This window comes from Amphibalanus amphitrite, unplaced genomic scaffold, assembly GCF_019059575.1.
Source record: "Amphibalanus amphitrite isolate SeventyFive unplaced genomic scaffold, NRLGWU_Aamphi_draft 000604F_arrow, whole genome shotgun sequence".
Lineage (NCBI taxonomy): Eukaryota > Metazoa > Arthropoda > Thecostraca > Balanomorpha > Balanidae > Amphibalanus > Amphibalanus amphitrite.
The window spans coordinates 63,604-83,576 of record NW_024882098.1 but is presented as its reverse complement, the minus strand read 5'-3'; the positions used below and the strand labels follow the sequence as shown (position 1 = coordinate 83,576).

The following is a 19,973-nucleotide window of genomic DNA, read 5'->3' as shown; positions in this document are numbered from 1 at the left end:
TCGGAGCAGGACGAAGGACTAAATAATCAGACATGATAAAGAGCCCACTGCAAGAATAGCTCATCATAAAAGACGATGATAAACATGGTAAAATTGGAGGAGTTTGTCTTTCACTTTTATCTTCCTATGGTGTAGGCGGCACAAACATTATTGACTGTTTCACGCCAGAATCTTTCTATGAGACGATAAGTTAAGTTATGAGATGATAAGTTTGAGCTGGCAGGAACAGGCGAAACAATCGTGCTCCGAAGCAGCAATAGTTCTTGTCTCTCTGGCAGACTGATACGATGGGTGTAACTGAGGATGGGAATGTTGCGAATCACACGACAGCCAACTACCAGGGCGCAGTCGCCGAACCTCTAAATCAAAACCGCTGTTCCGTACGACTGACATATCAGCCGACCATGCATTGAACCTCCCCCTCGCCCCTCTCTAATCGGCTCGCCGGGTAAGATGACAAATTGCGACAGAGACCAGATCTCTTACGAAGATATATGCATTTAGCATTGCGTAAGCGATCAGCCAACATAATCAAACAACCTTTAAACATTCACTTAACAAAGTATTCCCTTCGTAAATGGTCTGCTCTGGCGACACCCTATCAGAGCGTGCCGACCGCACTGGGTCCAAGGTTTATCACCTCTGGCCGGCCACCGATCACTCGACGGTCAAAGTAAGGTGCAAGGTTTATTTTCTGTCACTGGCGGGGCGATTTGTTACCACGCTCGACCCGTTATGTCTCAACACTCCTCCAATCGGAGGAGTTCGGAGCACAGTCGTAGTCGCGATCTGGTACCGACAGCGTCCCCTTGAGCAACCACGGCGCTCCCAACAGAGGACAAGAGGCGGATACAACATGGCCGAAGAGAAGATAGCAGACTCCATTGGCAGCTTCAGCCAGCTCAAGATATCGGATAACAAAAAGAAAACAGGTAAGCTGTAAACTCGAAGCTTATCACGAACTATCTCATTGGTGATATAATGAATCACGAATCGTTCATTTTGTTGCGAGGTTTAAGGTAGCACTTAGCAGACGAAGTCTAATGAATTAGGGATGGTTCTTTTAAACGCAAGACTGTCATATCCCTTTTCAGTCGTTTATGCACAAGAGCTTTTCTTCAGTGGGGGAGGGTCTTACATAGTACAATGCATATAATTATAAGAAAAAGAAACAATTGATCTAAATACAAAGGTGCAGCGATGAGCGATAAGCTGTCGTCCCATTTACAACGCATCAAGGGCCCTCGGAAGGTACTGCAGGCGCCAGGCGCTCGATAAAACTTTTTGCTGACACCTAAGCAGGTTACCGCTATCTCTCAAGCGGCTTCTTTCACGAGCGGCATTTGACTAATTTGACTCGGCATTGACTCATCGACGCTCTAGTCTCCTCACGTAAGTCTTTATCAGTAGTTGAAGAGCGCAGCTTTTCCGTACATACATCAAGTCAGGTTGCCCCAGTGCAACCTGTCATGCAAAGATTGTGTGTGGGCGAAATAGTGCATGGAAGGATAGACCTAAAAAGACACTGGGTATCGTATAAGGGAAAATGAGACATTTAAAAACGTTATCTAATGTACTTGCAATTTCAAAATATAGGATGCTGTGGCACACCTGCAATTTTGCGAACGTAGGCATTTGCCCTCCATTCCTGATAAAATCCTGATTATGATAAAGGCTAAATTCCTGATTTAGCTATTTCACGACAGCTTTATGTGGCAGCGATGGTTATTGATTGCCGAGGATCAACTCGCTGATTGCCAGGTCTGGTTCCCAGGCAGTGCACAGAGTTTAATTAGCCGGTCAGACATAGCCGGCGGCCACAGACAGCCGAGTCCCGGAAGGTAGTCGATTCATGACGAAACTGACGCCGGGAGGGGAGAGAGGGAGATTCAATGCGTCGGCGGCTGATTGTCCGTTCATCCGTTATAGACAGTCAGACAGCAGTGGCTTTGATTTAGAGGTTCGGCGACATGACGCCTTGGCGCTGACCGGCCACTGCGGCCAGATCAGTTTATCATGCTGTCATGGAGCCGTATGTTTCTTGGCCGTCGTTCGGACTCACGTGGGTTTCACGTGCCTTGCCGACCAAGCCTAACCGAAACAATTAATCCAAAGTCTTCCCACCATCCTATCTACCTCTATCTACGTGTATACCATCTCGCCTCAAATTGTGGATCAATCCCACCCATCCCACCTACCCCTCCCGGCAGTGCCCCCCCCCCCCGGCAGCCCCAGCTACCCCTCCCGGCAGTCTCGGCCAACGGGTCGGTCGGGGCTGGGCCGTGGCAGCCAGCCCTCGGGGCGCATGTGCGGGCTCCGTCGGCCCACCTCAGATCAATACACAGGGCCGGTCAGACGGCCAGCCGACTCAGAGCGAGGAGGAGCTCACGTGGGGTGACGCAGAGCCTACCGTCCGTGCATAGTGTGTCGAGTGATTTCCAGGGTGTGTTTACGACCACGAGGGGTTGTGTTTTAGTGTCAGTGGGCGGAAGAGTGCGTTCTTGGCAAGTTCAGAGATCCAAGATAAATTGAGCAAGCTGGTAGATATTTGGGCGAACACCGCGTGTTACGTCAGGTAGTGTGAACTGTGAACAGACGTTAGGTATCTTACCGAGCGTTAACACCACAAACTTACGGGCTAGAAGTTCTTGATCGGACGAAGCATCCGCACGGCATCTCCTGCCGGCGCGAGCCGGCTACAGCCTGCCATCTCGTGAGCCCAGCTCGTGAACTCCGAGACCTCGCCGTCTCACGTAACAGGCGCAGTATCCCGTGACCTTGTCAGACTCAGACGGCGAGCTATCCCACCAGTCAGTGCAGCGAGCGACTCCAAGAACCCCGTGAGTCCGCCCGATCTGAGAAGAGCCGGCCACGCGCCGCGCCGGAGCTAGGAAGCCTCGTGGTGCGTCCTGGCTCACGCCCGGCGTGTCAGCCGACACGGCTGGGCCCACGCCAGTCCACCAGCTGCGTGCCACCGGTTGTGCAACGGGGATAGAAGAGTGAACGATCGAGGGAACGCCAAACTTTTGAGGGACAGGATAGTGCACCAGCCACCACGGGGATATGGTTGTGGGTGAGTTTGAGTCGAGCGGCGAAGAGTCTGAAGTGGTTTATGGCGATGTGTTGGGCTGTTTGTCGGTTGTCAGGTTTTGTGGGGGGGGAGGAGAGGGAAAGAGTCTGTCAAAGCGTTGTTGATTGACTAGGACTCATGACTGAATGACTACAGGAAGTCAAGGCTCATGGATGCGCGGATTCTGGACCAACCATCGAAACGGTCTCCATTTGCCATAGAGACACCATTAGATCATCATTTGCCATAGATGATCATTATTTGGTATGATCATAGAAATAAAGCGGAAACGCGACCATAATTGACCCGCTATGACTCTTGGATACGATCATCGTTAACCTGCACAGAGCACAGGTCTCTGGGACCCAGCCATACGGAACCTGGCACACCCGCCGTATGACGTCACTATTTGTTTTCATTAGGTGACCTGACTTCACCCGACGTCAATCTATAAAAGACGTTTTTAGCATCACCAGACGAAACGCGACAACGGAAAACTAATTAATTCATGGCAGTAGTTATAGTGATATCTTTCAAACCTTCCTAAATTTTACGAAGCTTTACCTTGGCTTAGTGGGTCATCGGGATTACATGCTGCTTTAACCGTTCTAATTGTGATTTATGCCGTAATTTCCCAGGATTTGCGCTAGAACACTGCCGATTGCGTGTAATAAGTACATATATGATTTTGAATTAACCTTTCCGTCTTGAGTATCAGTTAGTCCGTGCGATGCCTCAATCCTAACCTTATTAATGGTTTCCCACTTCTGGATAACACATATGCATTCCAGCGACTATGTTTATAAACGTAGTCTGCATGTTGTGATTGGGAGAAGTCGAGACAGACCTGCGTTACGTAAGCTTCGTCTAAGGTGTATTCCCTTGAGCTCAAGGATCCAGAATTTTCCACCTTGGCCAGCCGGTGAATTTCCGCGAAATATCCTGCGTTTCCCCAGATTTATGAGAAAGGCCAGCAACCGGAGTTCGCTGCAGGTTGAAAGCATTCACTATCGACCGCGACTTCGTTGATAATAGCGCATTTAGCTGCTCATGTAGGAATTGGGTGTAACTGAAGCGCCCATTTTCATCATAGGACTGAGTCACAGAAGTGACACATTTACGACGTCACCGCTCTGACCATGGGCTGATGTGTGTGACGCCACACCCCCTCCCTTTGGCAGATGGCCAGGAGATGCGCAGCAAGGCATATGCGCTCTGCCGGGACTACCTGCACGGCGCCTGGCAGCTGATCGCATCAGACGAGATGATCTTCCGGCCCATCAGGTAAGCCAAAAGATAATGGAATGATTAAAGTGAATTCTTGGACGGTACCACCGGGCAAATGCTCTTCACATTACACTTCTGTAGAATGAAACTGGACAGTTCTAACGGGGGCAACTACATACTTCGTCAAATACGTGCGGCACAATACCTTCACAGGCAAATTTAGATAAAATCCTGCAAAGCAAGAAATTGAATATGGCCATTAAACGTCATATTACTACCATAAAGCTTGGAGACGAACTAATGCAACTTCTGAGTCCAAATTCATACTCTGCGGAGTGCGGTTGCTACTCACATGCTGCCGATGTGAGTAGCGACGGAAATGTACGTTTTCATTGCAATTCATGACGAGGTACCATGAAGGAACCGAATATCGACCATAGCTGGTGGTCATGCTCGACGGCCCGAGCTTTGACGTCTTTCATTCATGACGACGAGGCCGCAGTGACGCGAGCAGCTGGATCCACGGTCCGGGGGGGAGGGGGGTGGACTTTGCAAACGGCCAGCGCTCGGAAATAAAGAATATATGATTGTCTGTCGGTCCTGTGACATTTTTTGCTTTGCTAATGAAATTTACCCGGCACTCTTTATTGATTATTTACCAGCCACTTACGATGCTGCTTGTAGAATCAATATAAAAGATGAAAAGTGGTCGATCTCGTCGGCTTTCAAGGAACCGATTTATGCCGTGCGCTCTAACGACCCTCCTTGCAGGGCAGGCTCAGTAAGACTCAGAACGGCAAAACATAGCCTAGAGTAAAATGGAGTAAGCTTTGGGTAAAACAAGGTCCCGGTTTCGACATTGCGGAGTTGCTTGCTTACCCTGATCCATTTTTTTCTCCTCACGAAGTGTTTTAAATTCTTTCATGCTTACCACTAACGGGTGTCTACTAGGGTGTGTCATTTTGGGCATTTTTTTCGCAAAACATGGTGCTCCACTGATTTTATCGTGCCCCAGACACGTAGAAACCGTGTGACATTTTTTATTTCCCCCAAATATTAACAACCATGCGGCGCCGACCGCCGACACTTTGGCCTATCTCTCAGCATTAGCGACCTCAGCGCCCCTAGCGGCAATGTTTTGAACTAACACGCTCGCTATGCTTTGTGAGCTTACGATCATCATTAAATGCATTTTACCGAAATGACGCCTTGCTGTTGGCTTGTCTGGCACTCAAAATGTTGGTGAAAATGTGATGTTATGCATCTTAAAGCACGAAATAGTTCTGTGTTAATGTATATTGCATAGTACTACCCCCGATCCCCGTCCTGGTCTGACGGGATACGTACGAGCGCATGTTTATAGTGCCTGCTATTAGGTGTCACATGTTTTTTTTTGTAGCGTCGTTCACTGCATAGACCCCGGGGAACAGGGGGGGGCAGTGGGGGCGCTTACCCCCCCCCCCCCTCCAACTTGAGAGCCGAGTGGGCGCCGCCCCCTCAACATTGATGCAACGATGAAGGATATCTGCTCCCTTTTATGGACCTACATGTCTGTTTTTATATAAACATCAGCACAAGGTATTTCTCTTGCATGTGAATGGTTTCTGCTGATTGGGCATCGATTTAAGAACACCTGCTATTGTCATCCCACTTTGATTTTATCTGAACTTGATCATAACTTTGGTAGGTCAGATTTTATACTGGACCATTTTGGTTCCGGATGGTATTTGATTTGGCGTGATGAGAACATTATGACGTACAACGGTGGTAAAGTCGTTGATTGATACAGGTTTACTCGCTCCGGTGGGAGGCAGTAGCGGCGGAACACTTTCAATTAAGTAGAGGGGGGGGGGGGAAACTGCCGACTTTTGGTCCCATTCTTTCCATGCAACGCCCATAGGGCTAATGTTAAAATGCCCAAATCAGAGGGGGCACGGTGCCCCGGTGCCCTCCCCGTTCCGCCACCTATGGTGGGAGGGCGGCGTGTGGGACTCAGAAGGAGACTAATGGCTTATGTTGTGCCTTTGGTAGGACCCTCAGTATCACCGATGCAGGGCCTTCAGAGCCTCCAATTAGGGGCCTTTAGAGGCACTGGTGTGGGGTCCTCACAGACGCCCGTGTGGCCCCTCAGAGGTGCTAGTGTGAATCCCTCATAAGCGCCGGTGAGGGTCCTCACAGAAATACAGACGCCGTTGTGGACCCTCAGAGACACTGGTGTGGGTCCGTTACATGTGGGTGTGTGGCCCTTAGAGCTGCTGGTGCGAACCCTTTAAAAGTCGGCAGGGGGCCCTCAACGACCGGGGAGGGGGACCTCAGACCGACAAGGGGCCCACAGAGGCCGGCGGCATTTTCAGAAGCCCTGTGGGGTCCTTAGATACCGACAAGGTACTCTGAGACGCCAGTGCGGCCCTCAGTCTCTGGTGTAGGGCCCTCAGAGTTGCAGGTAGGTGGCCGTCAGATATGCTTTTGCCGAACCCTCACAGGCGCAGGTGTGGGTACCTCAGAGCCACCAATATAGGGTTGCATAAATGGTGTGGCACTGGCTTGGGGGACCCTCAGTGGTGTCCTTATGGGCCCTTAGAACCACTGGTGTGGGTCTCTCAGAGGTGCTGGTTGTGAACCCTCAGAGGCCCTGCTGAGGGCCCTCACGGTCTCCGTTATGGGATCCTCAGAAGCCGGCGTAGACCCTGACGGAGATCTTAGTGTGGCTACTTAGGGGCTCATGAGGTGCTCTTACGAGACCTGTAAGGTCTTTCTCAGCTGAAATATAGTCAGCGTGGACCCTCAGAGGTCAGTTGGTACCGCAGGGGTCTTTATGGCCGGGTGGGCTCTCAGAAGCACCAGTGAGGGCCCTCAGTCTCACAGTCGTCGTAATGGGGCCGTCAGAGACATTGGTGTGAGGCCATTACTGATTACAGGTTGGCGTAAGGCCCTAGATATGGCCCCTCTTGGGCCGGCAAGGACTCTCAGAGGCACGCTAGCGGCCATAAGAGGCCGGTAAAGGGCCCTCAGAGGCCGCCAGTAGCCTTCAGAAGCCGGCGTGTAACCCTCATGGACAATTTAGTGAGGCTTCTTTGGACTCACGAGGTGCTGTTACGAGCCCTATTCTTTCTGAATCGAAATATGGCCAGCATAGACCCTGAGCGGTAAACTGGTGCCACAGAGCCCCTCCGACCCGAGGGGTCCTCTGAATGCGATAGGGGGGGGACTAGATGGCACGTGCCTCCTGGGACCCCCTGACTACGCTACTATTTCATATGCGTCATGTCAGGTATTTTGGGCTTGCACCCCAACTTGAAGAATGTTCCTGGGCCCTTGTGACAATATATTGTATTCATTATAGGTATTCGTCATTAGCTTGCACTCTCTGCAATCTGCCCATACTATTATTTGTCCCTAGACGCGCTTACAGAGAGCAGGGATAAGCCCATACAGTCAACGGCCTGTTAGTTTCGCAAACAGCCGCCAGGGGCGCTAGGGTCGCCTATGTTGTGAGATAGGGCAAACTTCTCTCGCTCGGCGCCGCCTGGGGGTTAAAATTTGCGGGAAATTAACAATGCCACGCCCTTTCCACATGAGTGGAGCACAATAAAATCGATGGAGCACCTTGCATTGCGATTAGTGACACACCCTAGTGTCTACTAAATAATGAGAAAATTTCTAAGGAGTTGATACGCACCTTTAATGATAGCACATAATATGTATAATTCACACGATGAAAGACCACTCTGTTGCGAATGTTAAACACACAAAATGAAAACATGACATCCCACGGTCAGTCGCCAGGAGGACGTTAAGCATGCTACGGTTCCGAGTAATCTTCGCCAATCTGAAGGAAAATTACCGGTCTATACCGGAGAAGACACTTATGGCTCTCTAAGTACAAATTAAAGTTTTTTAGCCCAGTGCCAATCGCATATTTATGATATTTCGGCCAAGAGGAAACGATCAGCATGCTAGACAAAAGTTTGAAGTGGCTGTAACTCTGCCAGTTTCGCCACAGAAATAAGATCCCCTGCTATGGGGTACGAAGGACAAAGTGAGGGGTGTCAATGTGCCTGCTGGCGTGACGCTTTAATATTTGCCACTATTATGTCGTAGCATTGGAAGGGTGTTCTAGTGCGAGGGACGGCTAGAAAAGGTGTTGATTCCTTATTTTTGGGGGTCGCCAAGGTCATACATGACGTAGACTACCCAAGTGGTGGCTATAAGCTCCGGTTCGACTTAGTTTTTGGCCATTATGCCATTGAAACCATCACAATGTTGGATGGGGTCGGCGTACCCTTGGAAGATCGAGAGGACAATTCACCCTGCGTGTCGCAGCTTTGGCCGCTTTAAGACTTGGGAGTTGGGAGGCTTTGCAAAGAAAGAAATATATTCAGGGGACTAGACCATAGCTTTGGACCGACATCTGAAGATGCGAAGTCAGAAATTATCGGTCTCGTTAAACGCGGAGGTGCCGCGACGTTTGATTGAGGGGGTCGGGTGGCTCGTGCGGCCTGACGTGAAACATGATGAACTCAGTGCGTTGCTTCGAAGGTTCTTGATAACCAATAAATAGGTGCATCCGCATGCGAATTTTGAACGATCTAAGTTACGCAATTACCGAGATATAGGTCTTTAAACTTTTTCTCATTATTTAGTAGACACCCGTTATATACGCAGCTCATTTAAACGGCGAATTAGGGGACTAAGGTATGTTTTTTAATGGCTTAGTTAAAGATAAATCTAGATACAAAGCTGATTTGTATAAGACAACTTACTCGTAATTGGCATGCAGCAAAGCGTGCTGATTATCTGACGTGCTTCGGAGACTGTAGCAGATGAAAAGCTTTATGTTCTGCGTGAAAATGTCTTATGAAATTCAAAGCATTTAAAAACAAATACTTTACATTCCAATGTCAATGTTGGAAGCAAAGGCAGCAGCGGAGGGCTTAGGCATGCACTTATCACGGCAGTAGCTCCGAAGTAACCGCTACCTTCATTGCAGCCTGTGTAGGGCGCTTCACATACCTGTAACATACCAGGCTAGTAAAATGCAAACATAAAAAACGTTACAAGCGATATGGGATATTGGCATTCCTAGCTGAATTGCGCCCGTCTCTATACCCTACAGCGGAATAGGGTACACACCATAATAAACGAGCAAGTGCTCGATATACAGGGCTTATATGCTAGTCAGGTCGGCTTTGTAAATACATGCCAGCAACGCTTTGCTGGATCCACCGAGTCCCGTTGTTGGCGAGTCTACTTGGTACCCAGTATCCGTGTATCCTGGGGTGTTTCGTCGACCCCTGGGTCGCCGGACATCCATATTTGATCCGCGACCTGCGTGACTGTCTGGTCGGGTCGCCACTGACGATCAACAACAGGACGATTTAGGGCGGCCCAGCGGGACAGGCGAGCCGGTCATTACGTCCACACGACACACTAGGGTCAGCTGTTGTGACGGTGGTATGACCGGTGTCGATGGCTTAGTTGTTGGTTCTTGGTAATGATGTGTAACCGGAATGTTTTTAGATGTTTACGTGGACGGTAGGATGAGGTTATTATGAGCGTCTTACAACAAGAGGGAAAATAATTAATGTGCGTCTACGTGTCGGTATGGGCATAATGCATTCGCAAACGTTAGGTTAGAATGCCATTTGTTGTCTTACTCGGCACCAGAACAATAAAACCTTGCCTATCGCCCTACCGGTTAGATTCCTTGAATCCACTAACGTCAGCCTGCATGGCTAGGGCGATGGCTATGACCATAAATATTGTATGCATGGGTTCGGGCTTTTCCTGGTGCACAGGCTGCGGCATTCGGCCGGATCAATTCAACGTCGCTAACGATGATTACGGATCTCCGTCAAAGATCAGAAATAAGTGCAACGATCCCTTGCCGGTGGTAAACTCGATCCTCGATATACCCTGCTCTGGGGATACCCGGTGATATGCTCTCGGAGCCGACACTTGATATTGCCGGTCCATGTATCGGGCCAGCTGCGGGCTCGGGGTTATTTTCGGACGGACCGGGTCACGGCGACAGTCACGATCCACATAATTTACTTTATGCCTGGACATTTGGGGGTCGTTTTCCCCCATGTGAGTGAGCATCCATTTTCACAGTAGCCACAGTGGCCCCTCCCAAAGTAATGAGTACACCATCCTCCCGAATAACTAGTTCGGCGATCGTATACCGTTCTCCCAAATCAGTCACCGTACACCGTTCTCACAATGAGTGACAATATAAGGTTCTGGCGCAAATCAGTGACCTTATACTGTTCTCACAAATCAGTGACCGTACAACGTCCATCCACCGGCAGTGGAGGCCTCAGCAACCTGCTGTATTTCTGCGAGCTGCCAAGCTACCAGTCTCCACTGGGAGACGAGCCATCCAGGGTCCTGCTCAGAATGTATGGACAGGTGGGTACGACTCAAAATGGCTTTAATCTGCTATAGTCGGATTGTGTGCTTTTTGACGTTTTATTTGATGGCTGCGCTGCTTGATGGCAGTGCACTAGGCTCATGCACCGTACAATGATCGTACAATGTTGAAGTGTGATATAAGTATACGGTATGACCGATCTAAGTATGGTACGATCTAAGTAAAAAGCTGAGCGATAAATGGAGCGTTCTCACATCTGTTTAAAGTTTACAATTAAGTCCATTTGCCCATTCAAATAATTCGATATTTCGGCACTGTTTTGTACTCACAAAACTTTTTTTTATTCCACTATGATGTTGGCTATAGCGAACCGGTGCATTTATCGAATTTACCCACCGAGCCGGCCCACCCACTGCACCTCTCCGCGAGTCCCGACTGACCTGCACTACTCCATTGTCCGGTCACAGGTGCGGGACGGCGCACACGACTCGACCATCACCGAGTCGGTCATCTTCACACTGCTGGCAGAGCGGCGGCTCGGGCCCAAACTGTACGGCATCTTCCCCGGCGGACGGCTGGAACAATACATACAGGTGAGGCCTGGGGGTAGGTACAGTACGCCGACCGAAGGTGCAGGGTAAGAGGGCGGGTTATGTTACGACTTACGGGCTTCGGAAGGAGAAAAAGCGTGGCTGTACGCACGCACTCTTCGAAGAGATGAACACAATGGTAATAGGAACGATTTGAAGGAGCTCTGTACATTGATATCGAATAATGTTTTTTCAATTTCCTGCTTAGGTGCTTTTCAAACGAACAATGTTTTTCAACTTCCTGCTTAGGTACTTTTTCAAAGTTTCTAAGCTTAACTGCCCAAGACACAGGTACGGGATACACACTTCTGTTTATAGGTGTAAGATATTTCTGTTAGTATTTTATAACGTCTTTTGCTTTACTCATTCCACGTTTTATTTTTATTTGTCGTCATCATAGGTGTATGTACGTGTATGTTGGTTGCGCAACATAATGCCACGACCTTCACAGTGCAATGCAGCCCTGATAGAGCGACTAGCGTAAGCTAGCCACCGATATAGACCTCGTTCAGAGATCTTTGACCTCATGTCCTCGAGCGCACGGATGCAATGGCGCAGTTCGATGCACTTTGGTACGCTATATACAGCCGCATCGCGAGACAACGGGAAGGCGCTGGGGTTAGACTCGGCTGTCGGCGGCACAAACATGCAGAGACTATGGGCACTGGTCAGGGTCGAAGGGAGGAACGGGGTACGCGAGCTCACGGAGGAATGCGGGACGTTTTAGGGCGCTGCTCGCGGGACCAAAGTCGAAACTATAGTCGCATTAGGCCTCAGAATTCAGGGAACTGGCTTGAGGATGGTGACTGTGACATGAATATGCCAGGATCTAATGGAATGATGATGAAACGCCTTGCGAAAATTGTTGACCACTGCAATGGTAAAATGTGAATAAAAATATCCTTATCGACTGTAAACAAAACGAATAGAACTCAAATGTGTCGGTCTTCCGCTTTATAAACAGCTGCGTAGATACTCATGCAGCGAATGCCGGAATTGATTGGCTCCAGCCTTAGAATACATTACCATCATGGTTTCTAAGCTACTCCACTTAACTGCTGCCGTCTATCATAACTTGAATGCCGAACCACCTAAACCAGTGGTCGGCAGGTCCTCCGGGGTCGTGCCCCCTTTTTTGGCGCCAGGCAGGGCCATTACCCCCACCTACCAGACCCCATTGGTGATACAACCAAGGTTACTGAAATTCCATACTTTTCCGTGACTCTTTGGGTGCCATATCTGCGAGAAACCGCAGGCCCCCTCCCCTGCGGTTTCTCGCAAATATCTCAAAAACGTTGGCACGGAGCGCCACCATTTTGGAACATTTTATCATACATCGTTTCTGCACATGCTGTGAATATTTCAGATCAGAGTCACTCAAGGTCAGGTCACCAGATCACGTCAAGTGACCTCACCTCAGTAAAAACTGCAACGCCTGCTTTAGCTGCATTGAGTGACAGATCTCTTTCAAACTTTCAGGAATTGATAAAGGCAACAACATGTACAACATTTGTATCTCGGAGATTTGATGTCGGTGACCAAAGTTCAGGTCAATTTCACGCCCTCTCCCATTATCAATGGGAGAGGGCGCAAAGTCAATGGTAGAAAATTGAAAGGCGCCTCTTTTGGACCAGTGTCATTCCTAACACTGTGACACTCTTATTTACAAGTAAACATGACCGCTGAACCGGAAAATTGCACCCGTAACCCCACTGTATGTCCCTGAGGTCATTTCAGGTCATGAATTGTATCTAACAGTTATTCGCTAATAGCTTTTGATAAAGGCATCCCAGAGCGATGAAAATGCCTTAGATGTGTTCAGCTCGACGAAACGGATCGACTGATGTGCAACAAAACCTTCGATGCTTCTCGACGGGAGGATCACGATGCTGATAAAAGTGAGCTCTTGCAAGTTTTGAGTAAAAAGTTATTTAAGAAAAACTATCAGCAAGCAACGTACATTTTGGCAGTTTTTGTCTCCTGCAGGCTAAACCACCTTCGGTTGAATCTGAGGGCAGGCATCAGAAAAACGTTAAGAGAGCTATCGAATGCGTTTTTCCGCAGCGCTGTAGCTCTATCCTTTCCTGAGCTATAGGCCAGTTTGTCGAAAATTGTCAAAGGTTGACCTGGAAATTGGCGAAATTTTACGTTCGATGACCTCTGGTGACCTGACCTTTGATTTGACCTAAAAGGTGACCAAAGTTTTTTCTTCATCATTTCTTACGCTCTTTCGATCGCCGACTACGACGTTTCGCTAATGACCCAGGAGCCAAGTTAATAGGGGGTGTTCAACCTCCATCTCCAGCAGGGCGTGGAAATCCAGGAGCCCCAGCGGGGCGCGGGTTAACCCCCATACGTATAGGGGTAGCGGCATTTTTCGAGAATAGATCACGTTAAAAGGGTCGGATCACGAAAAAAAACTGTACCATCGAGCCGATCATTTTTATCTGTCCTGAAAATGGCATGACCTTAACCCGAATAACCGTTGATTTGTGAGATCTTTCTTGAGATCATGGCAGGCCACAAAATCTCACTTCAAGAAGTTACAGCAGGACCCGATTAACTCGGCAGTTGTTATTGACCTATGGAAGGTCACCCAATGACCAACGGCCTTTAAATTGGGTAGCAGCGGCTGCTTACCTTCACGGGCAACACGCTCAATTTTTCTGCAAAGCTCCAGCTCAGAGACTGAGATGCTCAGGTCAGGGTGCAATGGACGACTCCTCTCCCTTGCGTTAGTGACTGTGAAAACGCCAATAGACGAGCGCCGGCTAGTACATGACAGTTACTTTCCACGACTGTACGGAATGGTGAGCAGCTACATGAAAATTGGCATGCGCCAGCTAATCAGTTCATGCTTTGTGCGTTTGACCTCGACTAATCTTTGAATCCTGGGGCACAACAGTTGTGATGTTTGTCCCATCAAGGGAGCCATTAATTCTAAAAAAGATGAGGCTTTCTCAGAGGCCCTCATTACCCCCCGCCGAAGGGCGCCATTACCCCCAAAGGGGGCATGCCCCACCATTTGCCGACCCCTGACCTAAACCCTGGCACTTGTGAGTTGTGACGACTGAACGCCCGGTTGATAAAAACCTGATTCATCCCGGATCTGTTCCACAGGCACTGCCGCTATCATGCAGCGATCTCAGGGACCCACAGATCAGCACAAAGATCGCTGAGAGGATGGCCATGGTGCACTCGCTGGCGGTGCCCATCTGCAAGGAGCCCACCTTCCTGTGGGTCACCATGAAAAAGTGAGCACCGCGGTGGTTGCACGCTTGTAATGAACTCGTTACATAACTTTAAATAAATGTACGTACAACGTTCATGTTACGATACTATGTAGGATGAAATAAATGTTAGCAATAGTTTTATGCACGATGTTTGAGGTCGCGATTCCAGGCTAGTGCGTTCACGAATCGTTGCCAGCTCTTTGGTGGTGACAGGGTGACTGACAATGACGCACGACAGACTATTATTTCTAATATTGGGCATGCTCAGGGCCAGCGAGGAGGCCAACTACGAAGCATCGACTGGCGACTGGCGATCGACGATTTTGACAAGTTTCATCTCAACAAAATGCTACATAGATTCAGGTGCATGAAATGGCCGACCTTGCTCGATAACTGAAACACCACATAACCTTGTTACTCTCTGCGCTACCTACTGTATTCAATTCAACTTCCTCCCATCGAGCGATAAGATAAGAGTAACAATACCTTAAGTGCGAAAAATGAGACGACCAACCGGTGTTGATTTTTCCGTTCTAAGGTGGATCCAGCTATCTGTAGCATGTCTGAGTGACGAAACGTTAGCAGACAACCCGGAGAAGGCGGCAATAATCAAGGCACTGCGGCTCTGCGACTACGAACACGAAATGGAGTGGGTCAAGTGAGTATAATTCTTCCTCATAGCATGCAAAGACTGGTGCGACTATGAACTGCTTTGAATGACCCATCTATGCGCATTTTTGTTTCGTCCTTGGCCGAAAGGAGATATCGAAGGACAAACGTCAATGGCACAACCCGAATAAATGAGTTTCCATTTCAAGCACACATTTTGATATCCAGTAACAACAAAAATGCCGCCACAGATAATGTATGTCTCTTTCAAGCAGGACAATAATTAGTCAGCGTGACCCCGAACCTGACCCATCGCGGCCGACAGGGACTACATCGGCGGCGTGTGCTCGCCCGTGATGTTCTGTCACAACGACTGTCAGGAGGGCAACATCCTGAGACACGACCTGGGCACCAGTGGCCGGCCGCCCAAGCTGACGCTCATCGACTACGAGTACTGCAGCTACAACTATCGCGGCTTCGACCTGGCCAACCACTTCTGCGAGTGGATGTACGACTACTCGCCGCCGCAGTACCCCTTCTTCGCGGCGTTCCCCAGCCGGTGGCCCAGCAGGGAGCAGCAGGTCAGATCATTCGCTGATGTTGAAATGAAAGACGACTGAAATAGGCCTAGGATGTATTTCAAGTCAGCCATTTAAATCTTTTCTGGTTTTCTCGCCCTTATTATATGCTTATTTTGATAGGCTTTGAGGCCGACCTTTTGCGTATCTGGCATTGTTGGCCGCTCGGATAAGAGGCTGGGCTCAAATAGATGTCGCCCTCCGTCAGTATCGCTCGTCGTCGTCGCGCAGCACTCACGCGAAGTTGTGACAACTGACGACAAAGAGCTAACTAACGACCATAGGTCATTCGCGGATATCGGAAGTCTTACAGGTAAAAAACAACACCTCGGAGTTACGTTAATTGTCCCATTAATCCGTTAATCTGTCGTTACAGTTACGGTACATCCGAGCCTACATCAAAACACGCGACGGAGCAGCCAAAGAGGCCAACACTTCGCCGACGAAAGTCACGCTCAGCGACGGTCCGGAGCCCGAGTCAGGGGACGCAGGCAGTAGCGAGCCGAATGCTGAAGTCGAGACCGCCAACGGGCCTGTCGAAGATGGACCGGGGTCTGAGCCTGTAACGGCGACAGCGACGGAGACGGCGACAGAGACTGAGACGGAGAAGGCGGAGACGAACGGGACCAGTGAGCAGTTGGAGGAGGAGGAGCGTCTTCTCAAGGAGGTGCGCGTCTTCACCCTGGCCTCCCACCTCTTCTGGACGCTGTGGAGCATCGTCAACGCGCCCGTCTCCACCATCCCATTCGGATACTGGGTACGTGGCCAAACATTTCCTTAGTAATTTGTATTGTGTCCTAACTTCAAGGAGCATATAAAAACAAGATTCGTTATTTTTTCGGGCAGGGTTGGATAGAAGCATAACATATGTCTTGTTTTGAATAAAAAAAAATATTGCAGTATTATATATATGTGCTTCTCCAGACAGAAACGTCCTTCAGCCAATGGTCAGATGTCAAGGAACACGTGGATATAACGAGCCGTTACTGTATCTGGATGACAAGGATCGTCCAGGATCGACAGAGACAGAAGTTTAATAAAAACATTCAGCTGGATGACACCAGCTTATCCTGATTGAATGCCTCCATAAAACACGTCTAACCACTGTTTTGCTTATCGACAGGAGTACGGTCTGTGTCGCCTTCGCGCCTACCAGGACCACAAGCAGATGCTGCTGGAGTCGGACCCCAAGTGTCCGAAGGTTGAGCAGGGTGTGAAAAGGTCGGCGGCCGAACTCGAGTAGCTGGCCTCCAGACACGGCCGTGACTGAAGCCGCACAAACCAGCGGGGCTGGGTTCTCGAGACTGCACCTAAAAGCCGTGTGGTTTGGCTGCACTTCCGATGAAAGTTGCTCGAGGATAATCGATTGGAAGCCGACTGAAGCCCAGCCAAGTCGTGCGACAAAATGGAATATTCCGCACGATGTCCGCTTTTCATCGTCTGTCTGCTGTCGCTGGGAACGAGACGGGCGCGCCAGTGACTAGTGAGAGCTGTGATCCCATAGGCAAATAGGAGGGCCGCGGCCCCGACAGACCCCTCGCAGAACTGTGATGCTTGAGCCAAGTCCTGCGCAGAACTGTGATTCCACGTAGTAATGTCCTCGGTCACGTGTGGCACGCGGCGAGCTCCCCATCTATGCAGCCTCGCACTCTGGCGTCGCTCCGCACCCTGTGCCTTCTCACGCGCGGTTGGTTCGGGCATGCTAAGAGAGTTGTGCAGGCTAGTGAGGTTTTTACACAATGTCATCGGCAAGGTTCTTTAAACAGCAAAAGCCTTCTGCCGACCGAGAAGTCGTTAGTAAAGTGAAATTGTGAATGAGATTTTATCATGTGTCCCGGCCTGCTGGTGACATAAACTGTACCGTTGACCTAGCAGACAAAACATCGTTTACTGGGTGGGACGTTGACAAGAAGTCCAGTGACTTCCCCCAATGGCTTGAAGCAGCACTTGAACCATTCCATACATGTGGCCCATTCCTCATTTCCTCAATCCCGATATTTTTTCCAGCATACACGCGCACTGCTCAAACCCATTCACGGCTACCGGTGCACTCTGATGCCTGCACGTCTGTTCTATTGTCGTGATTGATTAATTATATCACCGTGTGCTGACCCAATGCCGTATTAGAGTGCTGACCAGTCCCGTGGTGTCCGAATTCAGACAACACGGGCTTGATATATCGGCGATACAGCCGTGTAACGTTTGATACTAAATGTTCCGCATGTTCCGCAACTGTTTCGCGTTTCGCACTAAGCTTTTACGGATGATTCTGGGCAGATCTCAGGAAGGGGCGATACACATATTTTGTTTGATCGCTATACGTTCGAACCCGACTGTGTTCGATTATTATTTCATATTTAATCCAGTACCGTGTCATATGTTACAGTACAAGGATGACACTGGCTAGAAGCATTAGAGCGTAAGTTCCATTATTATTACAAATGTTTTGATTGCCGATTAGGCTGAGGACCATAGCTTGTCGTCTATCGGCATTGCTTGATCGTGCGATAAATACTCTGGACGCGGTTAATGAATCCTGACTCGCATATCCTTCCCCACCATTTTGTGTGTGGTAGGTATAACTAGTTGCTGGCCGTCCGTTTGATGTGTCTCCACTCTACCATTATATTGCGGCCGTTTCCGGGTGTATGCGAATTGGAGTTCTAAAAGTTGTTTTGACCTCTAGAGTTTTTTAAAACCTGCATTGCAAATATTGTATGACCAATGTCCGATGACTGTCACCGAGCGCTATGTCTGATGTCAAGGTCGCTTGCGATGGCCACATTCAGGATAAAAGTGATACACTGCAATGGTAAGAACGTGGTTTTGGGTCTTATCAATACACGATTCACGACATAATCGCACAGCGAGTGATTTGCTGTTTTTGTGAGCAGGTCAGAGGTATTCAAAATAAACAGTTGAAAAATCAAGTGACTCATGTGTTAAATGATAACTTTTGTTAGTACTTATCCATACTTCGACGACACGAAGTAATAAGTTTGTCCTTATATCCGGTGCAACCAAGCAACATTACCCGTGATCAGCGTTAACGGTGATGAGTCGCGCCCAAATAGCCCGCGCCAAGGTGGTGGGCGTGGGGAGAGGCTCTCGTCATATTTTTGGCACACCGTATAATCTGGTATAATCCATCTGCTCCGCGCTGATGTGAAAATTTCCGAACTGTTGAAAACTTTAGACACGCCTTGTTCTCATCGTCAGGGCGACGAAAATTGAAACAAATTTCATATATTCCATAAACTGACACAGATCGACTGTGTCATTTGATGCAGCATGACCTTTTCCGGTCAAGTCGTGACGTTGACCAGGTCAAATGTCAAATCGACCTCTTAGGATCAAAGTATCGTTCATTTGACCTTTGACGCGTCTCTGCAAGAAACACGATGTCGGTAAAACAATGTCATAAAGTGCTATAAGCCGCTTTGAGATAGAATGTAAAAACGGGAAATTTTGAATTTTGGGCATAACAAAGGCAATAGGCATGAGGCAGCATTTCGGATGGCACCAGCACCACATGACAAGACAATGACAAGTTATAATACGACACAGACACTGACACACTTCAACAAGACAAGAAACAACTGAGAAAAACTTACAATTCACTGACATCACGCGTCGCTTGCGAACAGCGCTTCGAAATCGCAAGATACCACAAAACAACCTTTCCTTGATCCCCCGCCCTCCGCGAGCTTTCGGCTTCAGAGTTGAACGGAGAAACTGCCTAATTCAGTGGCCAGCGCCACCTGTTTTTTTTTTTTAGTCGTATCGCTGCAGCGCCACCTGGACTTTATATAGGTTCGTTTTTTAGGGCCTTGGCTTCGCCCATCACATTACCATCTCAATCTACTGTCGTTCAATTATTATGCGTTGTGTGGTGTAGTTTAATGGCACATTAGTCGTTACCAACAGTACCTTGGGTAAATTGTTTCTAATTTTATTTGTGTGTGCATACTGGATTCAGTCAGTGCTGCTGAGTGAGCTCGTTTGTCATCGGGGCACTTTGTTTTGTTTGTTTGTTTTGTTGGGTTAGGCCCTTTCGGTCTGACAAGACCATTGCAGAGCCGGAAGGATGATAGGTATTAGGGGGAGACATTGGTCTGGGCAGGCACCCTAGTGAGTCGCCGGGGCTGAGCCCGTCCAGAGGACAGGCCACCCAGCCCCAAGGCACTCACTGCACCCGGCTACGGGGTGCGCTCCCTCAGGAGCAGCGGTGCCGCTCCAAGGGAGCAGCCCGCATGAGATAAAGTTGCCTGGTGTTGCCGAAGCGTCATTATT

The 19,973-nt window shown here is 49.0% G+C and overlaps 1 protein-coding gene across 2 annotated transcripts; it reads left to right on the top strand.

The window, feature by feature from the left end:
* Positions 1–628: 628 nt before the first annotated feature.
* Positions 629–18,554, top strand: LOC122394678 (choline kinase alpha-like). Of its 2 annotated transcripts, none has more exons than XM_043391710.1 (9): positions 629–932; positions 4,252–4,354; positions 10,609–10,708; positions 11,138–11,263; positions 14,381–14,514; positions 15,032–15,151; positions 15,428–15,683; positions 16,057–16,437; positions 16,804–18,554. In XM_043391710.1, the coding sequence occupies exons 1-9, from the start codon at positions 857–859 to the stop codon at positions 16,921–16,923; spliced, it is 1,416 nt and encodes a 471-aa protein (XP_043247645.1). In that variant the 5' UTR covers positions 629–856; the 3' UTR covers positions 16,924–18,554. The 2 variants fall into 2 exon arrangements, with proteins under 2 accessions (XP_043247645.1, XP_043247646.1); XM_043391711.1 differs by lacking the exon at positions 629–932 and adding an exon at positions 2,337–3,073.
* The last annotated feature ends 1,419 nt before the right edge of the window (positions 18,555–19,973 follow it).